Source organism: Ambystoma mexicanum, chromosome 8 (genome assembly GCF_040938575.1).
Source record: "Ambystoma mexicanum isolate Mex_15411 chromosome 8, UKY_AmexF1_1, whole genome shotgun sequence".
Lineage (NCBI taxonomy): Eukaryota > Metazoa > Chordata > Amphibia > Caudata > Ambystomatidae > Ambystoma > Ambystoma mexicanum.
In genome coordinates this window covers 27,287,432-27,313,757 of record NC_090929.1, presented here as the reverse complement: position 1 = coordinate 27,313,757, position 26,326 = coordinate 27,287,432, and the positions used below count along the sequence as shown (strand labels likewise).

General features: G+C 48.8%; 1 protein-coding gene across 4 annotated transcripts in view; it reads left to right on the top strand.

Moving 5' to 3' along the window:
- The window catches only part of ZER1 (zyg-11 related cell cycle regulator), a 423,267-nt gene that overhangs the window by 183,847 nt on the left and 213,094 nt on the right, over positions 1-26,326 (top strand). For all 4 annotated transcript variants that reach the window (XM_069609184.1, XM_069609185.1, XM_069609186.1 and 1 more), the window contains exon 11: positions 14,601-14,720. In XM_069609184.1, the coding sequence (XP_069465285.1) occupies positions 14,601-14,720 (120 nt within the window). The remainder of the gene's footprint in view (positions 1-14,600; positions 14,721-26,326) is intronic.

Genomic DNA, 26,326 nt, shown 5'->3' with positions numbered 1-26,326 from the left:
TGAGAGATTTAATGGCTTCGGTGATTTCTTCAGTTTTGATGGGTGATTCTAGGGACTCTAGCTTGGATGGACATTGGGGAGGTACAGCTCACATTATATTCTGGCACGTTATCTAATGCTTTAGGTTTCCCCGACATTATGGCTTTGTGGTGCTTCACCATTTTGTTTGCCTTATTCCCTTTACTATAGTAGAACTGTTTTGTGAAGGCTAAAGATTTGGCAGTTCGTTCGGCGCAGTGCATTTCTAGCGCTATTTTGGCCTTCCTCAGAGCTCTCTCTATTTTCCAGGGGCTGTGTGACTTTAGCTCAGCCTCTAGTTGGGTTACTTTATTCTCCAGTTTGGCTGCCGCGATGTTTGAGATTCTTTTCTGTTCCGCTCCGGCGCTAATTAGGGACCCTCTGACCACTGCTTTCATCGCGTCCCAAATGATGTTGATGGGGGAGTGGTCAGTTGTGTTCTCCTCAAAGTAATTGGATATCGTTTCCTCCACTTCCGTTCTGATACATGCATCTAATAGTAAGGAGTCATTCAGTTTCCAGTGTCTCTGAACAGGGTGCTTTTGGCCCGATGTTACTAGGTTTGCGGACACTAGGGCGTGATCAGATATCATGCAATTGGGAATTTCTGCCTTGTTTAAGCATGGGAACAGCACCCCGGAGATCAGTATGAGGTCTATTCTTGAGAATCCTTTATGTACGCAGGAGTAATAAGTATAGTCTCTCGAGGTTCCGTTGAATAGCCTCCAGGCGTCGATGGATTCGGTTTCCCTAAGTAGCTTAGCTAGGGATTGTGCTTGCACGAAGTCTGCATTTGTGGGGGGAAGAGTTTTGCCCATTTGGGGGTTTGGCATGGAGTTAAAATCCCCACCCATGAACAGGTGTCCTTCTCGGAAGGCCAAGTTTGTTGGGATTAAGTCCGGGATAAAGTTTGCTTGGGACGTGTTGGGGCCATAGATCGTAATGATGGTGATGGGGAGCTCCTCGAATAGGCCCTTGAGTAGGAGGAAGTGACCTTCCGGGTCTCTTCTTATTGTGATTTTGGATAGGGGGACCTTGTCGCTTAATAGTATTGCCACCCCTCTTTTTTTCTTTCCAGATGTGGCGAAATAAGCTCTTTTATATCTGTTGAATCTCACTTAGCGTTCGTCTTCTTGCAGCAAGTGAGTTTCTTGGAGGAGGACGATGTCTCCTGATAATTGCCCCAGTATATGTTCAACTGATCTCCGCTTCCTTGGCGAGTTCAGGCCTTGGACGTTCCATGAGAGAACTATTACCTCGCTTGTGTCAGCCATAAACACTCACGTCTGTGTTGGCTGTGTTTCGCCCTGTGCCTACAGCTGAGGACTGTGCTCTTGAGAGCGGTGCGAGGTCGCTGAGCTGGCGTAGTATAGGAATTGTTGTTCTTGTGATGTTGACCGGGAGGCCAGAATTTGGGCGCTCCAAGCTTTGAAGTAGTCCTTCCTTAACCCATTCCCACCCCCCTTCCCCGATTTGAACTCGTAGGAGAAACGTCATCCTACAGCCACTGGGAAAACTGGTGGCACCAATGCGATCGAAGTTGGCCAACTGGGCCACCAAACTAAGATAGGTTGGAGCTCGAACGTTGCTCCCGCACTGTTACAGAAGTCATAGGCATCTTTTGTTTAAGAACCTCCATGCTGGGGGGATCTTGATTCGTTGCCAATTGGTGGATTCCCTCTGCCGATGGTTCGTTGGTTCGGGGACAATAGTTGTCTTGTCCTAAAGATCCGTGTTTCTCTGGTGAAGTTAATGATTTGTCATCCCGGGTTGGAATCCTTCTTGAGGGGGCCACGGAGTCTGCGCCTTCTTCCGGCTTTCGACCAGGTTCCCTCCCCGGACTTTCTGGGAGTGCGCGGTTTGCCTCTTCGGATTCCGATTCACCCTCTGTTCTCCTGACACCCATGAGTTTGTCCGCCTCTTTCAGAGAGTGGATTTGGTTCTGGGCCCCTTCCCATATGAATCTGACCGAGGTCGGGAATCCGCAGTGGTATAGGATCTTCCTTTCGCACAGCCACTCTGTGAATGGACGCATAGCTTTTCGTTTTTGAAGCGTGGAGTTCGCTAGGTCTTGGTAGAGTGAGATAGTGGATCCCTGGAAGGTGATTTGACGCATTTGCCACGCCTCGCGCATAATTTCCTCCTTGATTTGGAAAAAGTGGATTCTCCCCAGAACGTCTGGGGGGAGAGTAGATGCCTGCCTAGGGATTGTTCTGTGCACCCGGTCCAATTCCAGGAGTGACTCATCCGGAAGTGTGATTATGAACCTAAGCAGATCAGAGACTTAACTTTTGAGGTCTGCATCTGGGATGGAGGATGGAATCCCTCGTAGGCAGATATTGTTCCTTCGGGACCGATTCTCTGCGTCTTCCTGCTTTGTTTCCAGGAGTTCGCATCTCGCCTCTGGGGCAGCTATTCTGTCCCTGTCCTGCTCCTCTTCAAATCTTTGGTCACAGACCTCGGATTTGAGTTCAGCAGTCCGGCGTTCTACCTCCACCACTCTTTTATCCAGAGAGTTGATCTTTTTCGTGACCTCTTCGGTGCTTTTCTGGATTTCTTTGGTTAGAGCCGATAGTAGTTCTTGGAGGTCGGCCTTTGTGACCATTTGTGATGGACTGTGATCTGTTGCAGCCGTGGTGCACGTGGTGCTGTTGGTGGAGTTTTCTGGCGGGTCCCCCTTTTTGGATTTTTCAATGGATGAGCTGGTTATTAGGGCGGCGATGTCCGTTTGCTTGGATGCCTTCCAGCTTTTTGACATTTTAGCCTCTTTTAGGTGTTCACCGCCACTATTCCTGCGGAATGTTCCCAGGCACTCTTCCGCAGGTGAGGGCTCAGGAGTCAGCACTTGTATCCCACCCTCCCTGGCTCCGGATTCTGCCTCGGGTTATCAGATGGGGACAGGGGGGGTTGAGAGTGCGCAGGTCACTTGGCAGGCAGTTTGCTGATTGAAATGGGGTTCGATGGGCAATTTGATGGGTGCGGATTGGAAGTGAGAAAGGCCGCTTGCAGGGGGAAGAGGGTCCAGGACACTGATGGGCCTAGTCAAGTGTTCTAGTTGGTGCCCCTTGAGGATGGAACTGGGCTCAAAAGTAGGCAGAGGGACCGGGAGCCGGGCAGGACTCAGATGCCCAATCCCCCCCCACACCGCGACCGCAACTCCGCACCTGCCACAAAGCGGGGCGGATCTTGAGCGGCAGTGTGGTGCTGTGCAGTGGGACGCCTCCCTCCTCGGCCACCGGGCTCACCCGGGAGGGAAATTGATGCCGGGCGATGTGGGTCCGGTTGCAGGATCACTCTTCGGAGAGCTGGCTAGCTTGCAGCAGTGCGGGCGAGTGAGCTGTAGTCATTTGGCGGCTTCGGCTGCATTAGATTGCCTGCTCCTCCCCCTCATGGTTGTGCTTCATTCATTGGGATCGCGTCCGCCATCTTGCCGCCGAGTGGGTCCCGCTTGAGAAAACAGTTCTAATCATGTCAAATCGGCGTCGGAGCGGGGACCCACTCGAGCGGCCACTGCAGCAGGATTTCCTCAAAAGTCTGCTTCAATTGTGGAGCTTAACGGGGTCTGGAAACGGTACTAATGTTTTACAGCGCAATGGGCCAGGCAGGAGCTCCTAGGAAGACATGCGAATTGCGGCAGCTCTGAGCCACGCCCCCGTGTATGTAACCCCGTTTTACTCTTTAGGAGTATATGGACCTAAGTGACTGTTAGGGAGAATTCACAGAAATGTGCTAATTCCTCTCTACCTTAGAGACCCCCAGCAACCTTACTGGATTTTAGGATTTCATTTTCTACCTGGAGAGAGTGAGACCCTTTTTTCCCCACCTTCTCATGTGTTTTAAATGTGATTTGAACTCTTATAAATTATGGAGTCTGACCACAAACTCCATAGGCATCATCTTTTACATTGTGTCACACAGCACCTTTAGTGCAGTGACACAGGGAAGTCTTTCAGATTTCCCAAGGTTTAAATACCTTTCTTTTGGATAAACTACTGTTTTCAAGAGCAGTGAAGTGAAATTGACTTTACTTACATTGTAACTTTCTAGACCCAGCACACGCCATCATACAACAGGGTGCTGGAGGGGTTACTTGGTATGTTTAGATTCTCATGTAAATATGTTATGTTGCCCTTTCCTCGATGAATGGCTGGTGGCAGTGGTTTACTTTAAACTACTGTGGTGTGCATTTACCGCAGGCTGCATTCGTTTGTGAAAATGGCCCGGTCTTTCTTTGTGGAAAGGCCCTTCTTGAGATATACTCTGCGCGCCAAACCAGGTTTGGTCCCTTTGTTCGCTTTGCCTTTGGCGGGATTCACGAGTGAAGCCCGCCTCTGGCTCCAGGGTGTCTGGCAGGGGCAGGAAGCAAGGGAGGCCCCCGAAGCTCCCTGTGCTTAGTCTCCTAGGACACAGGAATGTACCCTTAGGTGATTGGCCGGCTGGCTGTCCGGCAAGGACAGCCACCCTGCTGGGTGACTGACAGCTGGGCTGGAATGAATGGGAGAAACCTGCATAAAAGGCAAGGCTTTTTTGCTTGCAAGGCAGAGTCGACCACTGGATGAAGGAATCCGAAGAAGAACTTGGAAGAGACGCCTGCTGCAACTCCTGGACCGTTGTTTTGCCCGGTGAAGCCCTGCTGCTGTGTTGAAGATCCGTATTGGCCTCAACCCCGAGTTGGTGGGACCAATCAACTCCAAAGTAAGCCACCTGGACGTCCTCTCGGAGCTGCTTGAAATTCCACTGCAGTTGCTGTTGGAACCGAATAGCCAGGGAGAGGAACACCAGTTTGTGTGCGTTGCTTTTAAGTTGGCCAAGAGCTCCTGGAAGATCCTCCGGACTCCCAGGAAGCAGGACTGACCGAGCCTTAGCCACCTCAACAGAGTGCTGGACCCCAGATGCAAGGAAAGCCCATCTTGACAGACAAGAGTCTGTAGTGTTGCTATTTGCTTAGACGCGAGGAGCTGAAACCGCAAAGTGCCACTGCATAGAAGTTGGTCCTTTTCTATCGCTGATCGTCCTGTTACAGTGCAGGAGTCCTCCAGATGTCCTCCCTCTTGTCCCCACGACTGAGGCCCAGGAACATGGGATCTGCAGAGCTGCACAGGAACAGAAGCTAGCCCAAGACCTTTTCTTCTAATCAAAGGTACTGTACAGTCTAAGAAAACTTACCTCTTGTTGTGTAACTGCACTTGTTCTCAGTGGAGGCTGGTGGTTTCTTCGGTAGAGTTGCTGACAGCTTCTTTACTTCACAAGCGTAAACAGCTTGTGGCCTTACTTTGATTTCTTCTTGTCTACAAAGACTTCTAAAACACTGTGCAACACTTTTACCTACCTCTGAGAAGTGCTTCAGCTCACCTAGACTTTTGCGCAACTCGACTTTGGCCTAGCCTGGCTCCCTGAATGACTCTTCTTCCCTCTGTCATTGTGTGTGGTATTCCTTCCAGGAAGGAGTTAACTAACTTTGCATTGGGGTTTTTTCAAAAGTACTTACCTGCTTTAGGAATATTTGTGAGATCGCTTGCTATGTCCTAATAACCTTTCTCTTTGAAAAAAATCTTCATTCTGATTATAAATGCTAACAGTAGTATATTAATGTCCACAGTGTCCTAGTTACTAAAGTCACCTGAGGGTGTATGAAGTGTCTGTGTGCCATCCCAAAAAGGTACTTACTGATTTAGAAGTATTAAGAGTGTGTATTTTGAAGTGTATTTTTGTGTTACTATTATATTGCCCCCTTCTGAAGAAGGCTTACTCTAACTGACTGTTAAATTAATAATTGTTTAATCAAGAAACCTTGTGTGTAAGAGTTTATTTGAATACTTCCCACTGTGAATCTCAATGTGACATTGACCCCTCTTGAGAGAAGCCTGGCTGCTCAATTACGCTACCAGCCTGTGTAGTACAGACTTATACCAAAGGTTGGGTTCCTATTGCCAGGAGGTCAGGGTTGTTGTAGTGCACCCAAAGGGTATTGCATACAATCTTGTCACTCCTATGCCCAGGGTGCGTCTTGAACAACCCCATTTTACCCTATGTATAATTGTACCCTCCAATGATTTTTGGGGTAGGCTGGTGGCAGCTAATATTTAGTTTAGGGGTGCAAGCCAGTTTACTTCATTAGTAGCCTAGTGTATCTTTATAGTAGCCATTGGGGAATGAATTGATTTTTTGTTCAGTCCTGCTCTCTGCCCTTATGTTGTAGGGCCAGGCTTAGCTTAAGAGGAAGATGTGAGCTGTGGGTAAGTACCCTGGATCTAGTTAGTGATGCACATCAAAGAAACACTTACACATACATTTATATTAAAATATAATTTATTATATTTACACAAGTGTCACTGTTAAATACTTAGCACAATAAACCAACACACATAGGTATACTTTTCAATACTTTCAAAAGGCCACTTCTTAGTTGGTAGTTGCTGAACGCGCACTATTGTTACAGGAGTTTGACAGGTCTACTGTACTATTGGTAATAACATGCACCCACAAAGTAATAGAATAATAACATTTAGTCAGCATACATATATAAGATAGTGATTTTTGAGAAGGAAAACATTGGTTAGTGTTATCCTAGCAGAGCGTCAGGTTCTAGAGGCAGTTTCCCTGCACAGCAAGTCTTTTAAAGTCCAAAACGCAACCCTAGCTAAAAGGCAGTTCAGAGAGTCTCAAAGTCTTGCAAAGCAGCAGAAGTCAAAAGTTCCTGTGGATATTTAGAAGTCTATAGGAAAGAAGATCCAAGAAGGCTTGACCAATGTTGGCGACCCTGTGAAAGGACTCGCTCAAGGGGCACAAACAGTGGCTTGAGTTGGAGGTAAGAGGGGGTTGCCCTGGGCACCTCTTCGTGCACTCCAATGCTCTGGAGCGACTTTCTGGAATAAGGTAAGCAATACCTTTTTCCCCACAGTTCCTTTAGGTTTGAAGAAAATGTTTGTGGTGGATGCTCTGCGATGTTGCAGCTCTGGACCCGACCTCCGATTCCTTGGTCTGATGACGAAAGGCCGGACAATGGACAGGATCTCTCAGTAGTAGTCCCGAGGGAGGACCTCTGGCATGGCACAGCTTTCATTAACCTCTTCGGTCACTCTGCGGTTTTGATGCCTTTCCTGCAGCACTAACAAGACACGATTCGCCCTGCCAATCTTTTTCAGTTGCTGCAGTTCCGTACTCTGATGAGGGGGGTCTGGGCGAGTTAGATCGGATCTCTAGTGTGTCGTTGAGGGCTCAGGAAAGAATTGGACAGATTCAGCCTTTCCACAACGATGCACTTGGAATGGGCAGCAAGCCTCCGGGTATTGGGGTTCTGCAGCTCTGGAAACTCGCAGAACCTCGGGAGATGGCTCAAATCAAAGTTTGTCTTGGGACTGGTTGTTCCCACCAGTCAAAGGGAAGCATTGGTCCTCTTTGGGGTTCCTCTGTCGCACAGAAAACGGGGTCAGGACAGCAGTGGTTGCTTCATAGTGTTGCAAAGGGTCTGCAGGTCTCTCTGGTCATCTTCAGCTTCCAGTAGTCAACTTCTTTTACACTCAGGAGCCTTGCCTTTTATCCATTTGCAGCACTTGCTCCTCTGCAATCTTCCTCAGCAGTTTATAGAAAGGGTGTTTGGCTGTCCAATCAAGACAGCCAGCCCCCCAGTGGGAGCTCGTCCCATTCAGGCACTCTGGCAGACAAAGGACAGGGGTTTGAAAACTCCCCCCCCGCCCGCCCCCCCACCCCTTTCTGCCTGCACAGACACCTTGGAGCCTAGACGGAGACTCCCAAGGGTTCCCACCAAAGGCCAAACACGCACACAGGCATCTCCCTTCCAGAATGGTAGAATGGCTGACAAAGGACAACCACGCTAGTAATGGTGATAAAAGAAGGCTGGCCCCAAGTTAGTGCTTGGGTGCCCCTATTGTGCACTACCGAGGCCATCGATATAGCCTGCGGTAGAAGAATCACACAATAGTAGGTGGAACACATCCACTGCCACCAGCCATTACTGGGAGTTTGTCTATGTGACTAAAAAGTCACAGGAGCAGAGAGAAGGGGAGTATTTGGTATCCGTTTGACACTCCACATAAGGTGATGTGTGCCAATCTCTCAGACTATAAAGGTTTGGGAGAGATACTAAATATCTCTCTATCCTTAAAACCAGTAGTTACTTGAGGATATAGGGAAAGAATCTCAAAGGAGGAACTTAAGGGTCCCCAGCAACACTTCCCATTAAGGAGCTGTGTGCTGCAATAGAAAAATACAGATAGATGACTTCAAGAGGTAGAGGTATGGAGTAGACAGACTCCCTAGTACAGGTAGAATACAAAGAATAGAGTTCCAAAAGACAGAGCCCACAAGAATGAATGAATGGGTGGGGAAAAAGGCTCCACTCGTTCAGGATTTCAGAAAAAGGTCCAGAAGTCCAGCAAATAAGTGCTGGGGGTCTCACTAGGAGAGGGGGTGAAGCATCATAAACATGATAAATCTCCCTAACACTCCTGTCTGAGGCACATCAGAAAGGCATCAAAGACGTTGCCAAACAAAAGTGAAAAATGTGTGTGAAGTATCCTTACAGCATTTTAGGCAGAGTTTGTATGCAGTACCCTCTGGGACCACTACACACAACTATGACTGCAGGTGTAAGCAACCCAACATTTGTTATAAGTCTGTACTACACAGTTTTGGTAGCAGAGCTGAGCAGCCAGGCTTATCTCAAGAGGGGAAATGTGAGCAGTAATGATGTTACACAAAGGTCTACAATCAGAGGTGTTCAAATAAACTCTTACACTCAAGGTTTCTTTGATAAATACTTATTAATTGATTTATTTGTCAGTTATAAAACATTCAATAGAAGGAGGCAATCATATAATAACACACAAATATACTTCAATACTATTTCAGAATACTTTTCAAGAGGAGTAAAAGGCAAAGATTATTAGAACATGAAAGGTTACAATTATTCTTAGGCAGTGTAGATACTTTGAGTTTACCGGAAGAGTCAGTTCAATTCAATAGGCTAGGCCAAAGTCAATGGGCTAAAGTCTTGGATAGGATAAAGCAGTTCTGGTAAGTAAACGGTAAAGTCTCTGCACAAGTTCTCAGAAGTAGTTTGTAAAAAGAAGAATCATATGTTGGGTTACAGGCTGATCAGGCCTGCGAGTTGCAAAGGTTTCAAGCACTTTCATCGCAAGAGGTAAGTACTCTGTCTCTTTTCACCGTACCTTTCAATGAAGAAAAAGATGCAGCTGGTGACTTCTGTTCCTGGCAGTTCCTGCAGATCTCGCTGTTCCTGGGCCTCAGTCGTGGGACAAGAGGGAGGACGTCGGGGACTCCTGCACTGGGACCGGTCAATAAGCTTGCAACTGGCAAACTTCAATTCCTGTGGCTGTAAGTAACGCACACAAGCTGGTGTCCCTCTCCCAGGTTATACGGTTTCCTGTAGCACTCTGAGGAAAATGCAACCAGCTCCGAGATGGGTCTCCAGGTGGCTTACTGTTGAGTTGATGGGTCCCGCCAACTCAAAGGGAGAAGTCGTCCTGGCAGGGCTTCTCTGTCAAGGTGAATTTGGCGATTTGGACCTGCAGCAGGGCTTCACCGGGCAAACCAACGGTCCAGGAGTTGCAGCAGCCGTCTTCTTCAAGCTCGTCTTTGGTTCTTTCGTTCCAGTGGTCAACTCTGCCTTCCCAGCCAAGAGACTCGCCTTTTATTCAGTTCTCTCCCATTCATTCCAGCCTGGGTGGCTGGCCTTGCCGGACAGTCAGCCAGCCAATCAAGTCAGAGTACTTTTGGGTCTCCTAGGAGACTTAAGCACAGGGAGTTTCGGGCACCTTCCTCACTTCCTGCCCACCCCCAGAAACTCAGGCGCCAGAGGCGGTCTTCAGTCCTGAAGCCCGCTAAAGGCATAGAAACAAAGGGACCAAATCTAGTTTGGCGTGCAGAGACAAACTCTAGAAGGACCTTTCCAAAAAGAAATGGCAAAAAAAGAACTCTGGGACCTGTTTAAACAAAGGGGGCTCAGACGGCATCTTGAAAAACATGGCTCCCGTGATTATTTGCTACCGGTGTTCGCGGTCGGGAAAAATCATGGTAGTTCCTTGTAAAACTACTGCCACCAGCAATTTCGATATGAAAGGGTAGCATTTGACTGCTAAATGAGTTTCTAGACACAGGGGATACTAGGTAACCCCTCCAGAACTCTATTGTAAGATAGTGTGTGCTGGGCATAGGAATTTCAAAAGACTAGTAGAGTCAATTTAACTTCACATTCTCTGGGAAACAGTAGTCTATCCCAGAGAAGGTATTTAAACCTTGGGACAGCCTAAAAGGCTTTCTTGTGTCACTGCACTAAGGGTGATGTGTGACACAAATAAAAAGAGGATGCTAACCAAACGATTTGAACACAGAAAACAAAACAGAATAAAAAGTACAGAGTCCCAAAGTTCAGCAAAAGAGCTGGGGGTCTCTAAGGTACAGAGGAATTAGCACATTTTGAGAACTCTTCCTCACACGGGGTATGGCAGCCCAGCAAGGTCACAGCACATCGTGGGATGGCTCAAAATGATATATGAGTCCTTTATAACACGTCTGTACACAAGTGTTTCTAGGTGTGACAAGACAAGGTAGGGAAGACAGAGGCAGGACAAACAACGATCGTTTTAGGCCTTGTGTCATTCAGATCGTGCAAGTGCTTGGGGGAGAGGGAGAGGAGAAGTGGCAGGTTGAGGGAAAGGGGAAGTGCAGCCAGAGCAGCGTGGAGGCAGGGGACTGTATGATTACAGATACAGCCCCTAAGTGTGCAGTAGGCCTCGAGGAAGTGCAGGGGCTACTGGTCGCAGAGGAGCCTGGTGCCCATAGGGATTCTGAGGGTAGGCATTCAACTGGTCAGCGCAGCAGATGGGTAGGTCAGCAGGGGAGAGAGAGAAAGCAGAAGCGAAACTGAAGATCTTGAGCTGCTTCTGGAACCTCAGGTGGTTAGGCTCAATTTCAAGAGGGGCAGGGAGAGCATTACAGAGGGAGCCACCTGCTGAGGAGAGAGATCTACACCACACTTTCTGCCTGGAGAAGCGTCTGACCCTCAGAGAGTTGGAGGTGACTAAGCAAACAGCTCGAGAAGGAAGGTGTTTAGGAAGAGATAGTTGGATGTAGTGTGGGCTAGGGCCCCAGAAATCCTTGTGGACGGCGCAGGATCTTGAAATTGATCCTTGCAGCCACTGGGAGCCAGTGGAGAGATTTCAGGGCTGGAGAGATACAATCTCTGGGCTTGAGGCCAAGGACAATTCTTCGGAGAGCAGAAGTAGGAAGATTTGAGAGAGACTGTTGCAGTAGTCCAGCCTAGAGAAAACAGGTGCCATGGTCTTTCTAGAGAGGAGCGCTTGCTACCTTTTTTTTAAAAATATTTGCAAGGAACTTGGGGTTGGTCACCTTGAGTTACCTGGGGGCAACCAGACGTGGACTCACTGCTCACTGTGCTCAGAGAGGCACAGCCTCACCTCACTGATGAGGCCCAACAAAGCTGAAACACGTGTATGGGGTTGCTGTTGGTACTCTTGTTCAGAGAGGAATTGCCATAGCATTTGGGCGGGACAAAGACTGATATGAAAATGGATATTTCCCATCTGTGAAAGGTACAGTGAGCAAAAAGCATGTGCTGCAAACTCTCATCTCAGAACAGGTTATCATGCCATGCTCTTTCTGGAGAGGAGCGCCTGCTACCTTTTTAAAAAAAATATTTTAGAGAACCAGGGCTCTGGAAACGGTGAGCTTCTGGGGGAAAGTGAGAAAAGGAAGAATACCTCTGAGGAGGTGCAGCTGCAGCGAGATCCATGTTTTGAGGAGAAAAGGAGAGAGTGGAGTTGAAGATGACATCAAGGTTTTTTGCCTCACAGGAAGGCGCAGGAAGCGGGCTCAAGGAGGGTGGCCAGCATGAAAGAGGAAACGCGGGAGCAGGCTTCCGAGTGAGAAGGATCTCAGTCTTACTGGCATTACGGCAGAGATCGTTGGAGGCGCACCATTTCTGAATGGCGGATAATCAGGAATGCATGAGGGAGGAGAGGAGACTGAAGGGATCCTGAAGGAGAGCAGAGTGTTTTCCGCATAACACTAAAAGTTAGAGGAGAAGGTAGAGGTGAGGTGAGCCAAAGGGGCCAAGTAGACATTGAAAAGCCAGGGTGAGAGGTTAGAGACCTAGGGAACACCACAAGTGGAGAGAGAGGACCCAAGTTGGACCTGGGAGGGTCGGTCCAGGAGGAAGGAGGATGCCCAGGTTCTCAGAGACGATTGATCAAGATGGCATGATAGACAGTGTTGAAAGCAGGATGAGGACAGAAGTAAGGCTAGAGTTGGGATTAGTTAGCAGATCTTCATGGGTGTTCAGGAGAGCAGTTTCCATACCTCTGGCTGCTCTGAAGCCAGACTGATGGTCATGGAGACAACCAACAGATTCAGTGCGGTGAGTAAGCTGGGAGATGGCCAGCTTTACCAGGAGTTTGGCCAGGAAAGGAGTGATAGAGATTGGGCGATAGTTTGCCTGACAGGAAGGATCGGCGGAAGGTTTTTTCAGGAGGGGGTGCACAAGGGAGTGCTTTGTGGGGAGGGGAAATTTCCAATGGCAAAAGAGTGATTGCTTAATTCGGCCAAGGCTGGAGCGAGGGTGACGATGTGCAGGTCTTCTTGACACTAGTGGATCTCACCAGCCTCTGGATAGGAGTCGTATTCGGGACACCCAGGACGATTGCAAGGAAGGGTAACAGCAGGCTCCAGTTACACAGCAGGCTCTCTGGTCGCTGTGAATCCATATGGCCGCCGATTTTCATCTTCCTCTTCGTTGCAGCTCCAGTGGTCGACTTGTCAGCAGTTTCCAAGTTTGGAGTATTTAACAGGAAGTACAGCCCAACTTCTGCAATCTCTACCTGCTTTTTACAGCAAGGGGCGGTCTGGCTGTCCAATCCGAACAGCCATCCCCCTGCTGGGAGTTGGTTCCTTTCAGGCAAGTTGAAAGACAAAGGGCTGCAGAGTGTTGGATTCCTCCCTTGCTTCCTGCCTTCTAAGATACTCTGGAGCCTGGGCGGGGAATCAAAAGGATTCCAGCCAAAGAAAAAACTTCCACTGAGGTCGTTCCTGCCTAGAATGGCAGGGGAAGACCTCCGAAACAGCAAGCGCACAAGAAATGGTGAAAGAAGGAGCCCACCATTTAAGAAAAATGGTGGCTCTTCTATGCATTACCGAGGCTGAACTAACAGCCCGCGGGCAATAAAGACTAAAGGTAATCAAGGTTAAACCACTGCCACCAGCCGTTCATGTAAACTTGCAATTGTACCAAAATGTTACCAGGTAAGTAAGAAAAGGTACCCATTGTATCCTCCAACACTCCACATAAGGTAGGGTGTGATGGCTCACTTATACAAAATGTAAAGGGGATGAAAATCGTTTTTTTTACTACTTGGGACCTGTAGTTCATCCAAGTATAGGAAAGAGAAATTAACAGGGGAGCCCAAAGGGGCAACCCAGCCTAAGCCCAAAAGTTGTAGGAAACTATAACTTCAACCATATACTAGGGAGAGACATACACAGGTCACCCATTAAAATAATAAAATATTAGGGGAGAGGGGAAAAAGATTCCCCTCCACCTAGGGACAAGGTAAAATAATTACCAAGTCCAAGCAAAAAGTTCTGGGGTTGACACAGGTCAGGAAGATTTATCATAAATATGAAAATCTTACCCAACACTCGTTATTCAAGTTAATGTCTGCTTACAATCGGGTCTTTTCAGAAAATGCTAAATATAGTTGAAAATTCAAAGAAGAGTCTTCCTTGTATGTGTTAAGTGTGTCTTTGGCTGGAACATAGAGCTCATTGTGCATCCTTCATATGTGATGTGGTAGAGCAGGTCACGCAATGCTCACGCACGCACCATCACCCACACACACACACGCATTCTTCCTCACACACACATTGGCTCAGCCTCTTTCCCTGTCTGACTGTCATTCTTCTTAACTTCTAAGGCTCTTACATGTGGCCTAATTAGAAGTATGGCGGTCTGGAATCAAAATGCCAGTAATTCCATTTACCGGCACGTTTCCGGACCGCCATACTAAAAGTTTGGTGGTGGGGTGGCTGGATTTACCTGCAGCTCTGAGCTGCCGGTAATTCTGGCACGACACCACCAAAAAATGCTGGTATTACCGTCAATGGTATTAGCGTTATTGCCGGCAATACCGGCAATTCCCCCCATGGCGTCCATGGAATGGGGAATTACCGCTGTTACTGGTACTTGGAATATGCTGGTAAATCCAGCATTCCAAGTGCCGGTAACAGTATTACCGTTTGTCGGTTTCCCGCCGGATTTACCGGCGGGTTACCGGCAAACATTTAATGAGGCCCATGGTCTGTTGTGCACTCAAATTCTGCCTTTACTAGTCGTCTCTCCTACAAGCGACTCAATTGTCTATTCTATCTATCTCTCCCACCCATCGCTCTCCCTTTCATCTCCATGGGTAATCGCTCTTTAGTGCCATTGAGGTCTCCACATGCTGTCTTTCCTAGTGTCAAGTAGGACCCAGCCTCAACAGATGTTTAGCCTCACTCTCTTCTTCCTCTTTTCCCTGGTCTTACAGTGTGATCAAGTGATGGAGTTCTCCTGGAGTGCCTTGTGGAACATCACGGATGAGACGCCTGACAACTGCGAGATGTTTCTGAACTACAGCGGGATGAAGCTCTTCCTGGAGTGCCTCAAGGTATTGCTGCTTCTTTCTCTGCGTTTGGGTGAATCCACTACTAATAACCTGCACCATTTCCTCTCGTCGTCCTGTTATGTCCTCAAGGCAATTGGACCCCAACACCTTATGCAGGGTTCTATGTTCTACCCCGAAATCTGTTTGGAAAAATGTTTCACCTGCAGAGAGTTGGAGGAGGCTGAGTGGAGGGCTCTAGAAGAAGAGTATTTAGGAAGAAAGCATTGTAGATAGTAAGGGCCCGGCCCCAGAAAGCCTTGTGGACTATGCAGAGGGACTTGAACTTGATTCTTGCAGCCACAGGGAGCCAGTGGAGGGATTTCAGCGGCAGAGAGACACAGTCCCTGGGCTTGAGGCCAAGGATAAGTCTTGCGGTTCTGTTCTAGATGAGTTGCATGGGGGGCAGGGCAGAAGAAGGGAGGTTGAGGAAGAAGCTGTTGCAGTAGTCCAGCCTAAAGAGAACCAGGGCTCTCGAGGTGGAGAGCCTCTGGGGGAAGGTGAGAAAAGGTGGCGTACCTCGGAGGAGGTGCAGCTGGTAGTGGGACTTTTTGGACATGTCGAGATATGAGAAGAGAAATAGAGAGTAGAGTCGAAGATGACGCCCAGATGTTTTGCCTCACCAGTGGGTGGGGGCGCAGGACCAAGGGAGGCTGGCCAGAGTGAAAGTGGGAAAGCGGGAGCAGGGGTCCCAATGAGGACGATCTCTGTCTTACTGGCATTAAGCCAGAGATCATTGGCAGCACACCAGGACTGAATTGCGGACAGTCAGGAATGAGCGAGAAGGAGGAAGCGGCTGAGGGTTGCCTGAAACAATGCTGTGCATCATCCGCATAACACTGAAAGTTGGAGGTGAAGGCAGAGATGTTGTGGCCCAAAGGGGCCATGTAGGCATTGAAAATCCAGGGGGATAGATTAGATCCCTGGGGGACACCACAAGTAGAGAGAGTGATGGCAGAGAGAATGGACCCAATTTCCACCTGGGAAGGACGGTCAGAGAGAAAGGACACTAGCCACGCCAGGGCCTGATCTGTGATGCCCAGAGGAGACGTCAAGAAGAATGAGGACAGAGGGAGAGTTGGAATCAAGGTTTGAAAGTAGGACTTCACGGGTGTTCATAAGAGCAGTTTCCATTCATCTGGATGCTCTAAATATGCACATTAACAAGGGGGGTCCGGGGAGTCCCTCTGCCAGACATTAGTCCTGGTTACGAGAGACTTACCCAGAGTCTTTAGCTCACTATCTTTCACAGAGGATAATTATCCCAAACATATCAGTCTTTGTCCTGCCCTGGGGCAGTCCAGCACCGGAATGCTAGGCAATTCTCCTCTGAACAAGAGTACCAACAGAATCCTCAGACACGTGTTTCGGTCTGGTTGGACCTCATCAGTAGGGTGGATCTGTGCCTCTCTAAGAATACTGAGCAAGGGGTCCACGTCTGGATTCCCCTAGTAACTTAGGGTGAGACCCAAAGTTACTTAAATATGCAAATTAACAAGGGGGGGGGTCCTGGGAGTTCCTCTGCCAGACATTAGTCCTGGTTACGAGAGATTTACCCAGAGTCTTTAGCTCACTATCTTTCACAGAGGATAATTATCCCAAACATATCAGTCTTTGTCCTGCCCTGGGGCAGTCCAGCACCGGAATGCTAGGCAATTCTCCTCTGAACAAGAGTACCAACAGAAACCCCAGACACGTGTTTCGGTCTGGTTGGACCTCATCAGTAGGGTGGATCTGTGCCTCTCTAAGAATAGTGAGCAAGGGATCCAGGATCTACTGCATTGCCTCGTGAAGGCAACCAGCTGGAACACTTTCTTCATTTTCAAGGTACTGTGGGGCTTGGGGTATTTTATCCTTTTGCCATTTGGGGTGCTTCCCATCTTTGGGAGTGCAAGTTAACCCTACCCTAAATTGCCCTTAACTTACCTGCATTGACCTTTCAGCTTTAGCTTTCCAAAGGTGACTCCTCTTGAGTTGCTGGGATTTCTCTTTTGAACACTGGCTATTTAAGAACTTTTTTCTAAGAAGAGCAACAGAACTTTGACTTTGTCCATTGACTTCTGCACCTATTTGATTTGGCAGTGCTTGTTCCCTTACAGGTTTTAAATGTTGAACACTTTAATGCTGGGATTAATTTTTTATTTTTTTATTGTGTATACAGTTTAAAAGAAAACTTTAACGCAGTCTGGGATAATAGACTGCCTCCATCCCTTTGGGAGAATCTAAATGTTCTTAGAACCTATCAGTCTGTTCTAATCTAACCCTAACCTTTCCTTCCTTGAAAACTTAATATTGAAAAGGTGATACTATATAAATGCTATATGACCTCAAATGACGTCACCTCCGGGTGCTGGAACATGTGTAACATATGAATTAATTACTCACCTGCTTTATTGTTCACTTTTTAAATTGAATCCTACCTTGGGATTAATGTTACAGCAGAATGCTTTAAATATCTTTGTGTATAAATACTTCTGATGCTTGTTAATCTGCTGTGTATATAGTCTGACATCCAGTGGTAACGCAGAGTATTGCATCTTGTCTTTCTGGGACCGAAAGGGGACGTCGGCATAGGCGTGTCTGTAACACTAACCCTATCGTGACGTGTAGTGTACCCAAAATCCCTCATGTGCCGAGGTCCCTCATATTTTGTTTCCGCCCAGATTACTGGACGCCCTATTGCAGAGCTCTTTCATAGAGACATTGTTATCACCTTGTTATCGACTTTGTCGATTATTCCCTTAAAGTCATTTTGACGTTGGTTCCTGTACTATGCCGAAGACTGCGGTGGACTTTCGACGCCTACGATCCGGCGATGGAGCCGTCCACGTGGCCGGGCCCTCTGACCGGCCTACACAGTAGGGAGAGTGGGGTAGGGGTGACCATATGCTTTCAGCTATGTCTCTCCTCTTTCCCCCTATTTACCATCTAGGTCTGATCATAGCCTTTATTTCCTTTTGCTATGGAAAGGACACCATTTAGTTTTTGCCCCTCTTGCAGGGCCAGATATCCTTGGAAGGACGGGCACTCTAAGTGCAATGGTTGTCTACCCCTTGACCACGACGAAGCGCGGTGTGCAGCCTTTAAACTCCTGCACCCTAAAACGCTTAAGGAGCGCTGCATTAAGCTGCTGCACCTGCCAAAAGTGACAGGGGTACTAGTGATGACCAGGCATCCGTGTCGGATGCCATCGACCTCAAAACGGACTCTCCTAGGTCCACCACGCCCATCCCCGACCCCGCTAGGCCTGACGCGAGTCACGCCATGGGGATAACACCTGGCGACAAGGGAGTACAAGATCGAAGCCACACTAAACGCCCAACCCCGGTTTCGACGATACCGTCGAAACGGGCGAAAGCGCCAACAGGACCGCCAAAATTATCGACAGGATCCTCTGATCTTCAAGATCAACAGCCTTCCCCGCATCCGCAGCAGCATCTTGCGACTGCGCCTTCTAAACCAAAGGGCGCTACCTCCAAAACACATCCGGCCGTCGAAGCGCGCTTAGCTGACGCTCCGACGCCCTCGAAGACCCCGGTACGAGAAAAATCTACCGCTTGGCCTCCTAGTCAATCGGCACATCGCCCACTTCGCCGAACATCTCCGAAAGCATTGCTAGGATTGCTTCGGCAGTGGGGCTGAAGGAGAAGTCTAAAGAGACGACGAAGCGCAAGGAGCGGTCCGCAGCCACGTCGAAAGACGTGCCACAGCACCCTGATGCTCCCGAGTACTACATAGAGAGTCCTGTGCCTTTGTCTAGATCTATTGGAGACACATTTTGGTGCCATAGGGAGGAAAATGAACATTTTCCACCCTTCTGGTTCATCTAGATGGACCAGAGAAACATTTGAAGGGTGTATGGACAGGTTGGAGAAGTTTCTGTCACTTTCAGAGCAACCTACCCCCAAGGGACCTCGAGAGGACTCTCCCTATGTGCCTGCTTCTAATTTTCTAAGAAATGTAGGACCTTCTCAGGAGGATTACACTTCCATCCACCCCGAAAACGAGATCCAGATGCACACGTAGCAGGACATTTATGATGAGGGGGCGGATAGTAGCTTCCTACAAAACTACACTGTGGATGACCCGGCGGATCCCACGGGAGACTGGGATGACAGTTACCAGGTTGAGGCAGAACCATGGGCGCTCCCTACTCACGACCAGGTCCCTGATGTCCTATGTTTGGATTCCCCTCCCTCCACTCAGGCCCGCCAGGCTTCCCCAGTGGACGATCAGATGGCGTTCAGCGCCATCTTGAGAAAGGCGGCTGAATATTTTCAAATAGGAACAGGACTTTGTGGAGGATATCCTCAAAGAAAAGCCCCCTCCAGCCAAGCCATACCTCTTCTGAATTCCATCAAGAGGAGATTGGCTCCTTCCTTGATCACACTAGCCCAGACTAGGGCAGTAAATCCAAGGGTGGAAAAATTATTTCGCTCATCGCCTACTGACCCTACGTACATTAAGGGCCATGCCACCCCCGATTCACTAGTGGTTACCACCATCCGAAACGGGCAGCGGATACCCCTTGCTACAGGAGAGGTGCCTCCCGATAAGGAGTCGAAAAGGCTGTACGCCTTGGGAAAACGAATCACCATGGCAGCTGCCTTTTCCATGTGCATAGCAAATAACACTACGTTGTTTGCTAGTGAAGGCGAGCGTCCCCAGCTAGCACGATCCTCCCCATAATGAGAGACAATAATGGACTCTCCCAGGATGGGAATAAGGCCAAGACAAAGTGCGGGTGAGCGTAAATGGGAGTTTATCAGTCAAAATAGGGCATGCAAAGAACTCTGCAAACTCCGAGAGCGCTCTGTCTGACAATAGCAAAGACAGGCGTATATATTTACAAAAAACGTCATAAGAACCTACATACTATAGGGGGCACAAGTTCGTGGGGATTGGGTGGCGACGACTAGCTATAGGTGCTGCTGCGATGTGGTTTGTCGTGGCTGGAGGACGTCACTGGTTACCCTCGTGGGTTGGGCTGGGCCTGGCAGGTCAGCTGGGCTCATCCGGGCGGTGTTGTTGTGCCAACTGTGGCCAGTGTCAGAGATGAATGTCTTTCCTGACTTTCTGCCGTAGGGCCACGCACACCGCAGTCATTCAACCATTGCAATATTATCTTCTCTGGTAAATCTTCCAATAGGTTATTCTACAGGTTAATGCAACACAGGAGGAATGCACCTGGAGTGGTGTCTGTTGGCGATTCATCAATACATGGTTACCATCGTCCTGTTGACCGGGTATCGTAGGTCGTGGGGTTGGGTCTCGGGGCCTGGGACAGGCGGTCCATGTCATCATGTCTTGTTAGAAGCCATTATGGATGTGTTCCTGTAATGTTGCCATAATATTAGGTGTTCTAATTTTACAGGGGCCAAGAACCTAAGTTGAGCCAGTGGGTCGTGGAGCCTAGGAAAGGGCGCCTCTGGATCTGTGTTTTCAGGCCGGGGTTTACTGCTGGGTTGTAAATAAGTCAGGTGGCAGGCCGTGGCCTTGGCTGCTGCGGGGGGACTACAAATCTTTGAAGCGGCTCCAGCCGAGTTGGGGGAGGTGGGGGAGCGCGGCACAGGCCTCTGCTTTTTCGTCCGGCAGGCTTCACTGGGAGGAAGGGGGACTGGCCTTGCATGTGCTCACAAAGGTATTTTTCTCGTGTGTTGCAGACTTTAAGTGGAAGAGGCATAAAGATTCAAATAATATACAATACTCATTGAGTCTTTCCAAAGCTCATGTTTTGACATTGCTCGTGCCATCCATATGGCCAATTCGAGCACATTACTTGTACACTACGTTTTTAACAACTACAACATTTTGTTATATGCTTATACATGCGCGGTAAGTGAGGTAGTAGTAAGGTTGGTGGAGCACGCAGAAACAACCCGCCAATGAGACTGACGGCAGCGGCACATAGTGGGCTTGGACACACATATGGTGCATTTTCGTGCACCCCTTACATGAGCCCTCAATATGCTTGCATTTGTCTTCCTTTGCACTCTAGCAGCATTAGCTCGGTTATGGCGTGGGACCGTGGGGTGCAGTCTTTTCAATGAAACACATAACACGAAAAACCCCCGGGACTCTTTTACTATTTGCGCATAACTGCAGGGATGTGGGTGCTTCATTCCTAATGTCATATGAGCACACATTTTGCCATGTTTATACATTTTACAGGTTTTTTAGTCAGAGAGGTTGTGGAGAGAACGCTTTCATCACAGGTGGTTTACTCATTAGTATTTGGGAACTTTGCTTTTGTCAGGGGACCATTTTACAGTTCTTTTCCACCCAGGCCCTGCTGGCCGGGTCATGCTGGGAATAGTGATACACTGCGGAAGGTGAAATGTTACAGTGTTGGTATCTACCACTAGCTCATGTCCGTCTTGTTCGTGGGAACGGGCTCTCAGCCGATCTGTCAGAGAGCTGTGGCCACAGGGATAATTGAAACTCTCCAAAGGTGGGGGCCGTGCTGCGGTGCACGGGGCTCAAACCATTGTTATTAGACAAAATGGTTTCTGAGGCCTAGCTAAATTCAGCAGGTGTGGTCAATGTCTTCAGCCAGTGACCCATCCACCACCTGGGCCCTGGTGGTAGGGGGGACCCCTGACGAGCCATGGGCCTCACCTTAGGAGAGGATGCAGGGGAGGGGGGTCTTTTGGACCAATCCTCCCCTACACTATTTATGCCAATGTGCAGTGGAATCCACTGCAGGAAGGTATCCAGGAGGTGCCTGAGCCCGCTAGAACCAAATTACTTGCCATTATGACCGAGGGCAGGCAGGTCAACCAGAACGTACTGAAAAACATGCTGGATGCTGTGGCGACAGTGGGAAGATCGCTAGCTCAAGGCACCCTGCTCAAACGGCATGCTTGGCTTAGGAACTCTGGTTTCAAGCCGGAAACCCAAGCAGCTCTTACTAATAAGCCTGTTGTGGAGACGAATCTCTTTGGTAAAGCAGTCGACGATTCCCTTGAGACTGCCAAAAAGGAGCATGAGACTCTTAAGTCCCTTCAGCAAATCACCCAAAAGCCCTCGCCCCAGATGGGAAGCGGTTCCCGCAGGTCCTTTCCGGGCCAATCCCGATCCACACAAAACCTGTATAATACGGGAAATATCTGGAACTCAGGACAGACATCCAGCACCCCCACCAAATCTCCACCCAGGGGACAGCAGCGCGGGAGGGACTGAGGCCCCAACTCCAGGGGAGCCACAGCCTCTGGTCAGAAATGACCTACGGATCCAGTTCCCCTCCCATGTCACCCCAGTCGGGGGGCGCTTAACATCTTTCCTTTCGGCATGGGAGGGGATAACGTCAGACCAGTGGGTTCTCAAGACGGTCGCCCATGGGTACTGTGTGGATTTCGCCCGACCACCACAATTCAGACCGCACAAAGCACGACGCCTGACGCCACACCATCTGCAAATCCTGATGCAAGAGGTGGAAGCACTTTTGGAAAAGGACGCCATAGAAGCTATCCCTATTCTTCAGGTAAACAAGGGTATTTTTTCAGTGTACTTCCTTGTACTCAAAAAGGACCTCGCCATGCGCCCTGTGCTAGACTTACGCCCAGCGAACAAATTTGTCAGACATCACAAGTTCCGTATGGTAACTCTGCAGGAAGTAATCCCACTCTTGAAACAGGGGGATTACATGGCGACACTGGACATGAAAGATGAATACTTTCATATTTCAAAGGTGCCAGCGCACAGAAAATATCTAAGGTTCATGATGGAGGGCAGGCACTATGAATTCAAAGTACTCCCCTTCGGAATTGCCTCTGCGCCAAGGGTGTTTACCAAGTAGCTGCAGCACACCTGCGCAGGTTATCTGTCCTGGTTTACCCTTACCTCGACGACTGGCTCATAACAGGGGAGTCCTACGAAACATGCCTGTTGAACACTCAGAAGACAATAGACCTCTTCTTCAGTCTGGGATGCTCCATCAACGAGACGAAATCCAGCTTAGACCCCAATCAGGTCAAACAGGACGGTCTTGTCTTCCCCTCTAACGAGAGGGCTCAGAACATGCTTTTTCAGATCCCTCAATAGGTAGCTAGTTGGGAAGTGAAGGTACGCAAGGCCATGCGACTGCTAGGAATGATGGCGTCATGCATTTATTTAGTTCCCCATGCAGGGCTGCGCATGTGTCCCATGCAAGAGTGGCTCAACAGCCAGTGGTGTCAGGCCAGCGGACAATGGGAGGATCTGATAGTTGTCTCGCCAGCCCTCGTTCTCTCTCTGCAAACCTCTTGAAGGGGAACACCTTCACCACCCCTGCAGTAGAAGCCACTCCCACGACAGATGCATCTCTCACGGGTGGCGGGCTCATCTGCTACAGCAGACAGGGTATGGAGTGCGGTCCCCACAAGTAGCGTCCAACCACATAAACCTGTTAGAGCTATTAGCAGTATTCAAAGCACTGAAGGGCCTTTAAGACACAGCTACAGGGGAAGACAGTTCTGATCTTGATAGACAGCACCACAGCCATGTACCTAAACAAACAGGGGGGGCCACACTCTCCAGGGCTATCCAAGCTGTCCCAGAACATTTGGATGTGGGCTCTCAAACACAAGATGTTCCTGCTTTCCCAACGCGTTCCTGGTGAACTCAACCTTCTAGACCTCGTCTCCAACGTCTTCGCAGAATGGGGCTTCCCAGAGATCGACTTGTTCACCACTCAGGAAAATGCCCAATGCCAAGACTACGCCTCCAGGTATCCCCAGAACAGGCTCTGGATAACATGGTTAAGGAAAATTGTTTTCGCGCCCCCCCCTTTGCCCCCCCCCCCCCTCGACTCCCCTACTCAACAAGGAACCAGTCACCATGATATTGGCCACCAACCCTGGTTCTCTCATCTGATGGAGATGTCCCTCTTCCCTCCGGTAAAGTTGCCCTGCCCGTACAACATGTTGTCTCGGGACAGAAGAGAAACACTACACCCATGCCCACAAACTGTGAACTTAACGGCCTGGCTCCTGAGGTCATAGAGTTTGGACACCTTCAACTCCCTCAGAGATGCATGGACATACTTAGGGAAGCTAGGAAACCTAACACCAGGTATTGCTATTCCGGTAAGTGGAAACGCTTTGTCATCTGGTGCAATACCAAGGGCATCAACCTGATTGACTGCTCTCCTACCCACATTTTGTTGTACCTGACACACTTGCTAAGACTCAGGACTGGTCTTTAATTCCCTAAAGGTTCACCTAGCTGCTCTCTCAGCCTACACTACGTCACAACAGAAGGTGTTGTGGTGGAAAATACCAGTTATTAAGGCCTTTATGGAAGGGGTTAAGAGAATGTATCCCCTGTTTCAAACTCAGCTCCTGGATGGGATCTACACGTGGTATTGACCAGACTCATGGGGTCTCCCTTTGAACCAATGCATAAAGCAAGTCTAAAATACCTTACTTATAAGACGACCTTCCCAGTGGCTATCACTTCTATTAGAAGGGTTAGTGAACTTCAGGCCCTGTTAGTTCTAGACCCTTTTGTTCCACTCCATAGGGATAAGGTGGTTCTGCCCACTCATCCTAGAAATGCGCCTAAATTCAACTCTAAGTTCCATGTGAACCAATCAATTGAACTACCCAATTTCTTCCAGAATCCCACTAGCATGGCCGAAATAAGCCTACACAACACTAGATGTGCGCAGGGCAGTCATGTTTTACCTGGAAAGAAAGAAACCACTGAGGAAGACAAACCAGTTTTTCGTTTCAGTGGCAGCTGGTAGAGAAGGGGATCATGTCTCTAAATCAGCCATCTCAAGTTGGGTTGTCAGATGCATCACACCGTTACACTCTTGCTAAGAGAGAACTGCCCTTCAAGCCCTAGAGCACATTCTACTCAGGGCACTTGGGCTTCCATAGCATTCATTGCAAATGTTCCCCTTGAGTCAATTTGCAAAGCGGCAACCTGGAGTTCTGTACTCATCTTTACAAAACACTATTGCCTAGACACTCATTCTAGATCTGATTCTCAAGTGGGACAAGAAGTACTAAGACATCTTTTCACTACTGTTCCTTCTCACAACCAACCTCCAGCTCGCTAGTCTATGCACAGCATGTGATTCTAAGCAGATTAACAAGTAGCAGAAGACATGCATTACTCACTGTAATAGCATTTCTGATGATTGGATCTGCTTAGATTCACATGCACCTACCCTGTCTCCCCGCTCGGGTGGAAGGAACATGGACATTTTACTACTTTCTCTCTTTATGTACTCACTCACAATATCCTTGGGCTCCCTCATGGCTGAAAGAATACAATCGGAGAGACCTCGGGGCATGAGGGATTTTGGGTACACTACACGTCACGATAGGGATAGTGATACAGACACGCCTATGCCGACGTCCCCTTTTGGTCCCCGAAAGACGAGATGCAGTACTCTGTGGTTACCAGTGGATGTCGGACCATATGCACAGCATGTGAATCTAAGCAGATACAATCATCAGAAATGCTATTACAGTGAGTAATGCATGTCATATTTTTTTATATAACTTCAAGTCTGTAAGTGTTTAATTGGATACTTGTATTTACTGGTTTCATTGCACAGCTCTACAGCTCCCATTACCCCTCTGAAGATAAGCCTGACTGCTCAGTCACACTACCAACTTGTGTAATACAGGCCTATATTAAAAGGTGGTTTACCTAATACCAAGAGACAAGTCTTGTGTAGTCCCACACCAGTTGAACTGCACTAATTCTTACCTAACCGCAAACTCTCTCCTACCCTGTCAATCACTCTCGCTACCATCTACAGGTCCCTTGAGTCGGTCTCCCTCTTCGTATTGGAGTGGGCCGACAGCACTTCTATCCTGACATCTACCTCTAAGCTTCTCCTCCTCAGAGACTTCAATATTAATCTTGACTCTCCTGAAGCGGACTTACCTTTCCGCAACCTCTGTGACTCCTTCTACCTCACCATTCTTCCCTGTGGTCCAACTCACTCTTGATGCTCTCATCTCAGCTGACCTCTCTCTCTATCTAACCCTCTCAGTACACTGCTCTCTTGGTCTGGTCATTATCTCCTCGCATCTGGAGCTTCTCGGCTCCCCTGCTAAGCCTCTGGCTGCACTGCCAGCCACCTTCTCCATCATCTGACCGATTAAGCGAGTGTGTGTCAGTAGCCACCTTTGCCGCCTCTGTTATTCCCCCCCCTCCACACCTGCTACTGACTCTCACACTTACTCAGTCCTTGCTAACCTCTCTGTTTCCAACACCCTTGACATTCTTGTCCTGTGCCATGAGGATCTGCATGAAGCCTGCCTCCAAGTGCAACCGTTGGTATGATTCCGACTTGGCCTCGCTGAAGAGCAAGTGCAGAGTTGCGGAATGGAAGTGGTTGTCTTCTCTGACATCCTCTGACGAACTGGCCTGTCGCCTACTCCAAAGGCATTATAGACTTTCCATCCGGTCCAAGAAGCTGGCCCATATTCAAGCCCGCATCTCTGGGTCCACCAACAACACAGCTGAACTTTTCAAAATCTGCCAGGAACTTGCCAATCCAACTACTGTCTCTGCTTCTCATCTTCCCAGGACCTCTGATCGGGTTTGGACTCTCACTTCACTACCAAAACTCGGGACATGCTGTCCTCACTCTACTCTACTCCACTCCC